Genomic DNA, 12,816 nt, shown 5'->3' on the forward strand with positions numbered 1-12,816 from the left:
TTGGGGGTGGAGGGGGAAGGAATGGACAATTGAAAGGCTGTAATGGCAGCCAGGTGGACCTTAATTTAGCTCAGTAATAAACTAATAGTTTTCAAATTTAGCAGGTAATCAAGAACGTGCACAAGGAGAGACTCAAGAGACAGACTGTTCCACACACTAGGCTTGAAAACATCTTCACTTCTGTAGGTAAGTTTTCCTTGTGGTGGGTTTTCTACTATTCAGCATGTACTGTGTAGACCTCTGGAGAGCAATCATATTTTACAGAGAGCCACCTAGGAGCCAGGCCCTGACATAGGACAATGAGAGGTTGGGATGGGTGATAGTGCCTTATTCTTGAGCGAGGAGGTCAACTGAAGGGCACAAAAGGTAACCGCAAGAACAAACCAGATCTGGGAACGATGCGCGTCGTGGCCATGATGTTGCTAGCAGGATGGCTACAGATCTCTCGCTTAAACTTCAAGATATTGAACAATAATGGTTTTGGAGGTGAGCAGACAGCATTTCCCAACAAATTGCAGCGCCTCAAGCAGAAGTGTTGGCTCTTCGCATTGGACACAAGTGCAAATGTTCTCTAGGGAGACCTGGCTGAGACCTTCTGAAATACAACCATAAGTGGGAGCTGAATTACATGGTGACAGAAATACCTGCTTAGGGAGTCCACTATGATGTTCTGTAGCCTTGGTAGATAAACTACTATGTGGTGGAATATGCACCAATTCCATAGTTTTACTGCACCTGTGCCTAAGTACTGGCATCTTGCTCCTCCTTGGAGATTTTTATGATAAATAGATTAGCTATAGAGAGCAGCCAGTTGGCCAGCATTACTCTGAGTGATCCCGATGTTGAATAAGAAGTGATGGTAAGTGTATCAAACTGTTCTGAGTTAAAAAAAAACGTTGCTATGGAGAGAGATTTCTAGAGGCAGTGGGGAGTGAGGCATTTGCCCTGGGCTGTGAAGTCCTGAAAATGGGCACCCCAGACTCACAGGGAGTCAACGGTGATTATCTGTGTGTGGAAAGGACACAAAAGTAGAATTTCCACATAGCTTTTGGGTATCCTTTCCACCACTTGAGGAAGTGAAGGACTGTCTGAGGTAACACCTATTTGGATAGTCAGAGTGCTTGTTGGGGATGCAGACAGACCTGAGCCAGGCTTGAAGACATCAGAAGTGTAGTTTTGACAGGAATATTACAAATATACAGGCTGCCATGCTGGCCAGAAGTTAAAGGCAAGCCCATACTCTGGTTTATTGGCTGTTGTAGCCTGGCAATGAGGCTGGACAACGTAGCAAACTTGTCCATGGGCGGGCAGGCATGCTTTGCCAGTAGTGTAGTCTAGAGTGGCTCTGATTAAGTCTATTCACTAGCTGTAACTCTAGATTTTACCATGTTGAGATGGAGTCCCAAGAAGTGGTAGGGGGATACGGGCCTTGTTGACAGTTGACTGCTCCTTGAGAAAAAACAGAGCTAGAGACCCTTGATGAGCCAGTTGGTCAGGAAGGGAAAATACAATTATTCCCATCTGATGAAGATGGGCTGCAACATCTGAGAAGAGCTTTTTAAAGACCATTGGGGTAGTTGAAAAGCTGAAGGATGGGACCTGGAACTGGTAGTGGTCCTTGCCAATGATGAATCATAGGAAGCATCTGTGGGAAGGCTATATATAATATGAAAGCATGCATCCTGGAAGTCAAAGGAGATGATGATCTAGTACCCAGGATCTTAAGAGGGTATTAGTGCTGCCAACGTTACCATTCCTAAATGTTGGAAGAGGACAATGTTGGGGGGAGGGATAGCTCAGTGGTTTGAGCATTGGCCTGCTAAACCCAGGGTTGTGAGTTCAATCCCTGAGGGGGCCACTTAGGGATCTGGGGCAAAAATCAGTACTTGATCCTGCTAGTGAAGGCAGGGGGCTGGACTCAATGACCTTTCAAGGTCTCTTCCAGTTCTAAGAGATTGTTATTTCTTAATGGAGATATACCTAAGGCATTCCTGAGGTCCACAATCTGGGAAGTATCTTGAGGGGATTTTCCTACAAAATTTACTGGAACAGGTTTAATCAAGCCATGAGTAAGAGGGATTGTTCCTCCTGTCTTAAAAGGCTTTTATGAGAAGGGCCCCTGAAAAAAGGGATAAAGGAGAGAGGTGGAAGGGAGGGATAGAGCTGAACTGAAAGGAACAGCCTAGTGAAACCACCTCTATGATCCATCTGTCAGAAGTGATGAGCTCCTGAAAGGTAGTAAAGGGGAAAGACTGTCCCCACAGGAGTGGAGGACAGGTTGGTGCAGCATATATCCAGAAAGGGGGGGCAATTCATGACTCTCGACCAGTCGATCAAAACAGATACTTGAAAGAAGTCACCAACAGCAATGTCACTGTGGAAAATCTGTCCCTCTCGGCTATGGGAAGGATTTTTCTGTTTCCTGCTTTCTAATCTTCTGTTTCCAAGTTGTGAGTACAGAGATCATAAAACAATAGGGGTTATTGTTTTTTTCTTTTGTATTTACATGGTGGAGTTGCTGGAATGTTTTGAATTGTATTCTTTTTGAATAAGGCTGTTTATTCATATTTCTTTTAAGCAAATGACCCTGTATTGTCACCTTAATACAGAGACCATTTTTATGTATTTTTCTTTTTAGATAAAGCTTTCTTTTTAAGACCTGTTGGAGTTTTTCTTTAGTGGGGAACTCCAGGGAACTGAGTCTGTGCTCACCAGGGAATTGGTGGGAGGAAGAAGTCAGGGGGAAATCTGTGTGTGTTCTTACAAAATCTGGGCCTCCTGGAAGGTTTGGTTGATCTCATGGAGGTCTGGAAGTGAATTGCAAGAGATCACTGAGCTGTTTGTGACTTGCTGTATTTTCTACTCCTGGGGAAATTCTTGCAAAAAAATTAAAATTCTACAAGATTCTGAATATTTTATTTGCCAAAATAATGCAATATAATCATACCAGTTTCAATTATTTGGGTAATGTATTTAAACTATGATACAATGGTTGGAGAATGGGACTGGGAAGCACTGGAGGAAATTCCTTTTGTCCAGTGGTAATGTAGCCAAGTTTGATCCTTTATTTCTAATTAGTCAATAAATGTATGCAGCCATATGGTGAGTGTTACATCACAGGCAACTGAAGAGCAAGTGAGGGCTGGGGTATCAAACTCAATTTATATTGGCTACTGACCATCTCCAGAAAGGTCAGTAGTAAACGGTTCATGAAGCACATATTGATAGGAAAATCTCAGTCCAAAAATTGAGACCAGTTCTAATCACAAAAGCACCACAAGCTTTTATAAGGCTCCTTTATACCACTCTGTCAGTGTAAAGGAGACTTAAAACTTTTACACCTGTTTTATGCTCCTAGGGGAATTCACTAACAAGAACAGGAACAACTAAGCAGGCAGGCTGCTAGGTTAGGCTCTGCCCCCTAAGGCAGAGCATGTCTCATGCCTACCTCTTAACACCCCAAAGCCCTGTCCCTTTACACTGGGCGTGCCACAATAGCGAGCCAGAGGGACAGTCTCTCTCGTTCACTCAGTCCTGTCCCCACACAGCGGTGATTGATGTCTCCCCACCCATGCATGCCCAGTCCCCATTCCCCCCATGCTGATTTACATCTCCGCCAGCTGCAGCTTTCCTTTGCTTCACCTCAGAAGTTATTTGTCTGCAGATGTCTTTGCTTTCCTGCAGAAGACATGAATTCTGCGCAGTGGCACAGAATTACCCCAGGAGTAATTTTCTTTTTGTCACGAGGTTGCCCTGGAGTCTGAGTGAGTGGACAGAGCCATCCACAGCATCATAAAAAGCTTAGGCCCTTCAAAAGAAAGGCCCTACACAGTGTTTTATACTTCCCAGGAAAGGCTCAAGGATTGCAGCTGTGATGCTCAATACAGGACTACAGCAGTTCCTAAAGAGAGCACTGAGTGAGGACTGAAGGGAAGTCTTAGCAATTGTCTGGCCTTTTGTGATTAGAGCCATAAACGTCTCCATCTGGTCTAGATTCAGACTGTCAATACAATGAGCAATTTGGTAGAAGTTATATTTTGCCATCAAGGCCTGCTAGTTGGCAACTCGGAATTGTAGAGCAACAAAAGGAACAGCTTTTTCAGTGAAGTAGGTCCAGGTATGCAAGCTCCTTGTCAAAAGAGAAGATCTAGATTGCTACCATCTGTTTCCTTTGATGACAGCACTGATGATGAGAGAATTAAGGGTGGGATGAGAGAAAAAAAAGATACTCCAAATCCTTGGCAGGAATACAGTACTTTTTAATAAGCCTACAAAAAATGGGAGGTATGGTGACCAGTGTTTGCCATATGGTAATGGGTTGGTGACAAAGCATCACTGATGGGAAAGGCAACCTTTCTTGGGGAGAAGCATGTAAGATGTTCAACAAGGAATGCTGAAGTTTTTATTTATTTTCTCCAACAGTATCTGTAAGACCACCGCAATTCCTTTTATGAAGCCCTGAAGTCATCTGTGTAGGATGTCAGGGCTGGAATAACAGCTTTATCTGGTGAGGAGCAGGGTTTGTGAAAAGCTTGTGTCTCCTCAATATCTAGTGTAGAGTGATCTCTTGCATGAGAGCACCTTGTAGAACTGTTTGTCAGACAGAGTCCAAAGATTCCAAAGAGCCCACCGTGCTGGGCCATAAGAGAAGGGAGCAGGACCCAAAAGTATCCTTGCCAGAGCTGGAAAGTCAATAATGTGCTAGGACTCTCCTACTCAGGATGCACTTCAGTGGAGGGAGAAGGTTGGAAGGGGAAGGTGGTGTAATTGTGGACAGACACTGAATCAATGAAAGCCTCCTCATCCAAGTCCAGTGGATGAACAAGCAGTGTTGGTACTGGGGTCACATAGGCCAAAGAGGGACTGGCAACTACATCAGTACCAGCAGCCAAATCTTTGTGGAAGGATGTGGCAGAACCAGAGGATGTGTCAGTACTGGCAGGAAAGTCCTCTATATTCCTCAGCAGGGGGTTTCTGGCTCTTCCAATATTTGGAGGTCCTCACAAGCAAAGGAACCTGGACAGTGCTGGAGAATCTAAGTACTGCTCCTTGGGACTCATCACATCAAGTGGTACTGATGAAGGGGTAATCATGCACTCTTTACAGAGGTCAGAGGGGGACTGTACCAAAGACAATGACTGAAAACTTGGGCTTCAAAAAATCCTTCTGTTGAAGCGCTCCAATTTCAATATCTATGTCAGTTCTGCACAGGGCTGCTTGCCAAAGGTCTTTTTATGTGGTACTGGAGTCTCCGTATCTAAGAGAGTAGAAACCTGAGCGGTGAGCTTACCGGGAGGTAAAAAGTCTCCTCATTCTCTGCTCAAGAGGGTGACCTTCCCTTTCTCTTGGTCTCCCTCCAAGGATTTTATTCTTCTGCCTGGAGACTGACTGTTAAGAAGTGCTTGACCCTTCATTCAGTCTGCACATGAAACAGATGACGTGAAGAACAAAGATTTAGTTCTATTCAGATAAAAAGTAGACAATCACATGACATCGAGTGTGTGAGGACACTGCTCCTCTGGAGTTCAATGAGTAAAACTGGGAAACTACTTCCAATTTTAAAAAAAACAAACCAAACCAAAAAAATAGGGTATGGCTACAGGGTTACATGCAATTTTCCAAACACTAAGTAAGGAGGCTCCGCCTCTAAGCCCACAACTGAAATGCTCTCCTTGCACATCTTAAACACCACAAGGAAGGCAATTTTCTGACACAGAAGGCAGAAAAGCTGCCAGAGGTTCAAATGAACATTCCAGAAAGGAACAGGCTCTTGTAACTGGTGGGTGGAGACAAATGATTCCCTTTAAGAACATCACTGCCATGAAGTTTGAAAACACTGGCTTCCATGGACAGATGGATGACGTGCCAAAATCACCACTAAGTGGACTCTCCATGCCAGTGCAAAGCCAGAAGACTGAATTGGTAACAAGTACTTCAAGATGTCCTGAATACAAGCCAGTGTCAGTTGAACTTCCAGAGCTAATGACCATACCAAGAACCATTTCCCCTTAGCCTAATGGACTGCCCCGGAGAAGCACTTCCTACTGTTAAGCAGACTGCCTTTGAACATCATTCCTCCTCCTCAGGTTGATACACAGAAAAGCTTCTTGGTCTGACCACAGACCTTGAACTTTCAGCAAGTCCAGATCCACTCCTCAACTTTATTAAGGAGCCATCTATGACTACAGTCCTGGTCTGTGGAAGCTGAGCAAAAGGAATGCCCTGACATAAGTTGTCCAGAATTATCCACCACTATAAGGACAGGTGGGGGAGTCAGACCAGCATGTCCAAGGGATAGCTTTTTGGATGATAGACCAACTTCAGCCACATCTAAAGAAGATGCAGGAGTTAGCCTGTGTGCATACGGACATATGGCCTAGCAACCTGATGCACACTTGGGCTGTGGTTGTGACTGCAGCTCCAGACCAAGATTGAAGACTGCGTGGAATCACTCTGTCGGTAGAAATGCTGTTGAACTCAGTCTATTGTGGCCCTAATGAACTTGACTCTTTCAGTTGGAACCAATGCTGACTTCCCATTGTTTAGGATGAGGCCTAGACAATCATGTAGGAATAGTGTGAAGTGGACATGAGAGAGCATTTCATCTCTGAACTTGCTCCTCAGTAACTAATTGTCCAGACATGGGAAGATATTAACTCCCTTCTTCCTGAGACATGCTGCTACCACAACCATATACTTGGTAAAAATCCAGGAAACAGAAGACAGGCTGAAAGGCAGCAAGGTGTAGATAAGAATGGCCATACTGGGTCAGACCAATTGTTCATCTAGACCAGTATCCTGTCTTCCAACAGAGGCCAATGCCAGGTGGTTCAGAGCGAATGAACAGAACAAGTAATCATCAAGTGATCCATCCCATCACTCATTCCCAGCTTCTGGCACACAGAGGCTAGAGACACTCAGAGCATGGTATTGCATCCCTGACCATCCTGGCTAATAGCTATTGATGGACCTATTCTACATGAATTTATCTAGTTTTTTTAACTCTGTTATAGACTTGGCCTTCACAACATTCTCTGGCAAAGAGCTTCACAGGTTGACTGTGTGTTGTGTGAAGAAATGCTTCCTTTTGTTTTAAACCTGCTGCCTATTTAATTTGGTGCCCCCTAGTTCTTGTGCCATGAGAAAGAGTAAACGTTTCCTTATTCACTTTCTCCACACCAGTCATGATTTTATAAACCTCTATTATATTCCCCCTTAGGTCATCTCTTTTATAAACTGACCAGTCCCAATCTCTTTAATCTCCTCATATGGAAGCGGTTCCATATCTCCTAATCATTTTTGTTGCCCATCTCTGTCCAATTCCAATAAATCTTTTAGATGGGGCAACCAGATCTGCATGCAGTATTCAAGATGTGGGCGTACCATGAATTTATATAGAAGCAATATGATGATATTTTCTGTCTTATTATCTATCCCTGTTCTAATGATTCTCAACATTGTTATCTTTTTGACTGCTAAGATGACAGTGCCAAAAGATACACAAGTGTCTAGGGGGTCTTCAGTGCCAAGCCTGGCCTCTGCTCCACAGTTTGTGGCCCAGACGGTGTGGGATGTGGTGCCAGTGGACCTAGTGGCACACAGCCAGAAGGCACCAAGGGCACAATGGAGAATGAACTGACAGAAGCCATAGCACCAGAGAACTCCTGAGCCAGTGGAGAGTCTGGACTGAGGCAAAGTAGGTCCGATGCTGCCTTGTATTCAGTTGGCATGGACACTGTCGGTGCTGGACTCAGACACCCACGGGCTAGGACCAGAGTTGACAGTACAGGCCCCTGCTGCTCTTGATGTGGTATCTAGGAGCGGCTAGACCAACATGCTCCATCATTTGTGCCGCAAGGAGTATAGTGCCGGTTAGCACTCCTCCTGGTAAAGGAGGAGTTTCCACAAGTCCTAGAATTGTCCCAACTTATCTTTTGGGTCCTCTTCCTTGCTATGTCAGAAGAGGGGAAAAGACCACATTTCCTCTTGGGGGAAAACGCTAGAACCAGATTGCGGGGTGGCATCATTTGACAGATCTGAAAGCTACCACTAGTCAGATGAGGTCTTTGGTGCAGAAGTGGGCCTCATGGCCTGCTCCACAAGGTGCTGCTTTAACTGCAAGTCTCTAGCCACCTGAGTCCTCTTTGTGAACAACTTGCAGATGGAGCACCTCAGCAATGTGGCTCTCGCCAAGACATAACAAGCACCTCCTGTGGGGGTTGCTGTTCTGGATGGCCCCTATGCAGGATGGACAATGCTTGAATCCTGGCAAGAGCATCACACAGGCAGCCAGCTACTCTACTAACACTAAACTAACACTTAACTAAACCTAAGGTACTACTACTACTATATACACAAGAAAAGTTTGCAGGAAAAAAAAAAAGAATGAAAGTCTGAGGTGAAGACACCACAGAGACCTTCAACTCTAGCCATAGGTGGTGAGAAGGGACTGAGGGAATTGAGGCAGCACCACTCTTATACATTCCCAGGTGGGGCTATGGCTGCAGACAACACCCATACGGATATTGCTAGGCAAAGTTTTCTGGCTCCAGTGCACATGGCGTGCACACCCACATGAAATATATGGCTGCATCTCATTTTTTTTTAAATTAAAGTAGAGAAGCTATTGCAAGCAAATGCTTGCTGGGAGAGGAGGGTGATTGGGTGGGAGAGTAGGTGCTAATAGGGGGAGAAAAGTTGGGGTAGATCAGTTGATGGGGAAGGGAGACATGGAGAGAGAAGAGGGACACGGGGATGAGAGGGGAACCTGCCAGCCCTACATTCCCTTCCCATGCCTGCAACACAATCTAAAGAGGTTCATAGACTCTAAGATCAGAAGGGATCATTATGATCATTTAGCACAGTGGTCACCAACCGGTCGATCGTGATCAACTGGTTGATCCTGGAGGATCTCTGGCTGCGCAGCAGGGCTGCTGCTAGATAGGCTACCTGCCTGTCCCAGCCCCATGCCACTCCTGGAAGTGGCCAGTGGTTGAGAGGGACCGGGGTCTCCCTCTACACACTGCTCCTGCTGCTAACCACCGCCCCCCCCGCAGCTCCCATTCGCCCTGAATGGGGAGGTGTGGCCAATGGGAGCTGTGGGGCCGGTGCTTGTAGAGAGGGGCAGCGTTCAGAGCCACGTATCGCCCTTCACCGCCGCACCGCCCCTCCCTCCCCCCCAGGGTGCATTGCCCCTTTCCAGGAGTGGCGTGGGGCTGAGGAAGGCAGGGAGACTGCCGTAGTGGCAGTCATGCTGTGCCACCAACTGGGAGCTGCTGGAGGTAAATGCTGCCTGGTGGGAGGCTGCACCCCAACCCCCAGCTCTGAAACCCCCTCCCAGAGCCAGCACCCCATACCCTCTCCTGCAGCCCAAGCCTGAGCCCTGAACTCCCCCTTTACTCCCTCTTGCACCCCAGCACCAGGATCAGCCCAGAGCCTCCTCCCACACTGTGAACCCCAGGTGAGGGAGAGCAGTGGGGATGGAGTGACTGGGGCAGGACAGATCCTGGGTTACCCTTACATTCAAAAAGTGATCTTGGGCATAAAAAAGGGTGGTTACCACTGATCTAGCATCATCTTCTGCATAAGACGACGACATTTTCTAATCATTTCATCATTCACATGGCTTTTCTCTGAACCCTTTCTAACTCATGAACATCTTTCTTGATCTCCCTCTATCCTTTCCCTGCCTCCTTTAGATAAGCCAAACTCTGGAGAGGTCTGAGCCTCCTTCCTTAATTCCCCCACATCTGAGCTGGGATCTGAGGATCTGAGCGCAGCTTCCTGCCCTTGTGTGCACCAAGCTCTGGGGGGTCCTGCACATCTATGAGGTTCTAACCTGCAGAGAGAGTCCTAGAGCCTCCCTCCTGCCAGAACCTGGAAGTCTGCATTGCAATGAAACAGCATCACAGCTTGCTGGGCTCTGGCTGGAGTCAGTGGTACAGCCAGCCAACAGTTTCTGTTTGCTGTGTAGACCTATCTCAGAGCTATTATTTCAGGCTACAGTCTTCTCCACAGGACGTTCTTTCATCTGATAAATCTCTCACTGAGATGAATAGGTCACTTCGCACATCTACGAGTTTGCTATGCTGCTGCTGATAGATGTGTAGAGCCCTCCCATAGTTAAGATTAAAACCAGCCTTCTGTTTAAAGGAGGACTCTTCTAAGTGCTACACAAATTGTTTTGAACAGTCTAGTATTTTCATAAATTGAAGGTACTAAGATAACAACTGCAGCCATCATCCATTAATTATCCTCACTTATCCCTTTTGGCTCTGTTTATCTCCTCCCCAAGGAGATTAGTATTGGGCTTTTTCAGATGATTGCTCCCCTTTTGCAAGTGAGATGCAGACTGCCTCTGACTGAATAGGTCCCTTCAATGAATACAAGACAGTCAAGGTTTAAAGATTTTTCACACTATTGCTAACCAAAACTAAGTTGCATCAATATTAATACTGGGAGTCCTAGCAAACATTGGCCTCTGAATCTGAGCTGAGCTAGATAACATGATGCTTAACAAGCCAGTGACCAATCAATATGATATTGTTGCCACTAGTCGAGCTGAACTGCTATTTGTAACTGGGAAAGTTTTGGAAAGTTTCCCTAGCATAGACAATATACCAAATTGGTGTCCCACTGAAATACATGCTCCCAGAAACATCCTGCAGTTTAGCAAATCAAATATTTGCTTATATTTGGGTTTAGGGTGGCTTCAAAGTCCCAGATCTTTTGGATACAAGGAAGGTGAGAGGAAAGACCCAAAAATCCATAGTAAAGCCACATTCTTTTGGTGAAGGTTTTCATTAAAATAAATAAAAGAACTCATTAAATTACCGACTCAAGTTGTAAGACTGAAGACTTGATGGGAAGTTTAGGGCAAATACTAAACCTTTATCACTTATCAAAATACACGGCACCAAAACTCAGATGATCAGAACAAATACTAAAGGGAACACTGAAAGACACTTCATGGCATTAAAGCTAGAACTGAGACAAGTCTTCAACTTCAGACATAGACAAGACCGGTCTATGCTTGGCTCTTCTGCCAAATATTTCCCACAAATACTTCACTAGCTCAGTTCCAATGGAGTGCTAGGGTAGGCATTTTAACTAAGGCCAGATCTATACTATCATTTACTTAGGTATACCTTCCGTCACTCAGGGGTGAGAATAAGCTATCCCAATAAGCGTTGTAAATTACACCCACTTAAGTGCCAGTTTGGACAGTGCTATGTCAGTGGGAGAGCTTCTCCCCCCCAACACAGCTACTGCCTCTTGCAGAGGTGGATTTATTGTGCCAATAGGAGCCATCAGATGCAGCTGCGTGGATATAGTGCTTCTAGTGTAGATTAGCCCTACGCCTTCTAAACCTCATCTGAGCAGAGCTGGTAAAGTCGGCAAAATTTTGAAAAACAGCCTGGCTAACTCTGTGTATGCTCTCTTTTAGGAACTGAAGTGAGGTATCAAAGCTCTTTTTGAGTACAAGTAGCTTCTTACACTTTGCTTCAAGAAAATTGTCCACATCTAATTTTTTGATCAAAGTGAAGAAATTCTCATCATGTTATGCCTCAAATATCAAGGCTGCCTTAAGACTAAGGAATTCAATACAGTCCTGACTTTCTGACCTTTTATATGACAGGTATTTTAATTTGTGCATGTATCTGACTCTGCTAAATCAGAAAATTCAGTCTAACTTCAAAATACATAATGTGACATTTGTCTCAATTTATTAATTTTTCTCCAACATGTGTGAGAAGTCTTTATTGTACTGGGGGAGAGGTAATCTTCCTCATGTGTCTATAGAGCTGCTGAGCAGCGCCCAACATACAACAGTTAACCAAATAAACCCTTCTCTATATTACTAGATTTGTTACCAGTGTTAAAAAAACCAGAAGTGTGATGCAGTGTTAATAATTGTGCTTATATGCAATGGAATGAAAAAACTCCTTGCTAATAAAGGACTAGGAATTCATACTGTATACTATATCATCCAATGTAGATTTGTTGGTACCTTTACAAAAAGGTCACCTGGTTGTCCATTGCTAGCAAATTATTTACAACTTTGACTTCAAATTGATTTAAGAGGAATACTAATATTGAGAAAAGTAGTAATTTTTATTAGTATATTAAGAAGATATCAATTAAGTATTTATAAGAAGATAACTATGTTCACTCTATTTCAACTATGGCTTGCAAAAATCCAGAAATATGTAAAAATCAAGTTTGGCCTTTCCCCTTCATATAAATTACTCTTCCTTCCTACCTGTGATTTGTCCTGTTCAAGTCTTTTCTTCTGTCTCACTATATCTTCAAGATGATATACTGATCTAGCTACCACTGGATCGATATTAAACAAGTCGTGTGAAGTGAGAGAAGTTTCCTGTCGTAACATCCATTTGTAAAAAGGAAGGCCAAGGGGAAGGTCCACCTGGAAGCCAAAGTAGCATTGTTTTAAAATTAATAGTTAATGCATAAAAAACAAACAAATAAAAATAAATACATACATACATAAATAAATAAAATCAGGTTTCAATTGCTTTAAGTTTTGATGTTTCATTCTCTGAGCAGTACCTTTTCCAAAACATTTTTTGGACTAGCAGAGAGTGGTTTGTCATGCAATATATACAGTACTTTGGGAGAAATGTATAGTGGAGATTTTAATATAAAGGACAGAGTTATGTTGAAAGACCTAGGTATGATAGTGATAAGCAAGTATGAATTTTCAGCATTTGCTACTATATCACAAGCCCCATATAATTTTGGGCTACATACACAAAGGGATAAAATCACAATGTAGATAGAAATTAGGTGCTCTCT

General features: G+C 44.2%; 1 protein-coding gene across 11 annotated transcripts in view; it reads right to left on the reverse strand.

Moving 5' to 3' along the window:
- TRIP12 (thyroid hormone receptor interactor 12) overlaps window positions 1-12,816 on the reverse strand; it is a 183,188-nt gene that overhangs the window by 20,141 nt on the left and 150,231 nt on the right. For all 11 annotated transcript variants that reach the window (XM_050965781.1, XM_050965780.1, XM_050965779.1 and 8 more), the window contains one exon: window positions 12,263-12,427. In XM_050965781.1, the coding sequence (XP_050821738.1) occupies window positions 12,263-12,427 (165 nt within the window). The remainder of the gene's footprint in view (window positions 1-12,262; window positions 12,428-12,816) is intronic.

The sequence above is a fragment of the Gopherus flavomarginatus genome, chromosome 8, assembly GCF_025201925.1.
Source record: "Gopherus flavomarginatus isolate rGopFla2 chromosome 8, rGopFla2.mat.asm, whole genome shotgun sequence".
NCBI classification, from domain to species: domain Eukaryota; kingdom Metazoa; phylum Chordata; order Testudines; family Testudinidae; genus Gopherus; species Gopherus flavomarginatus.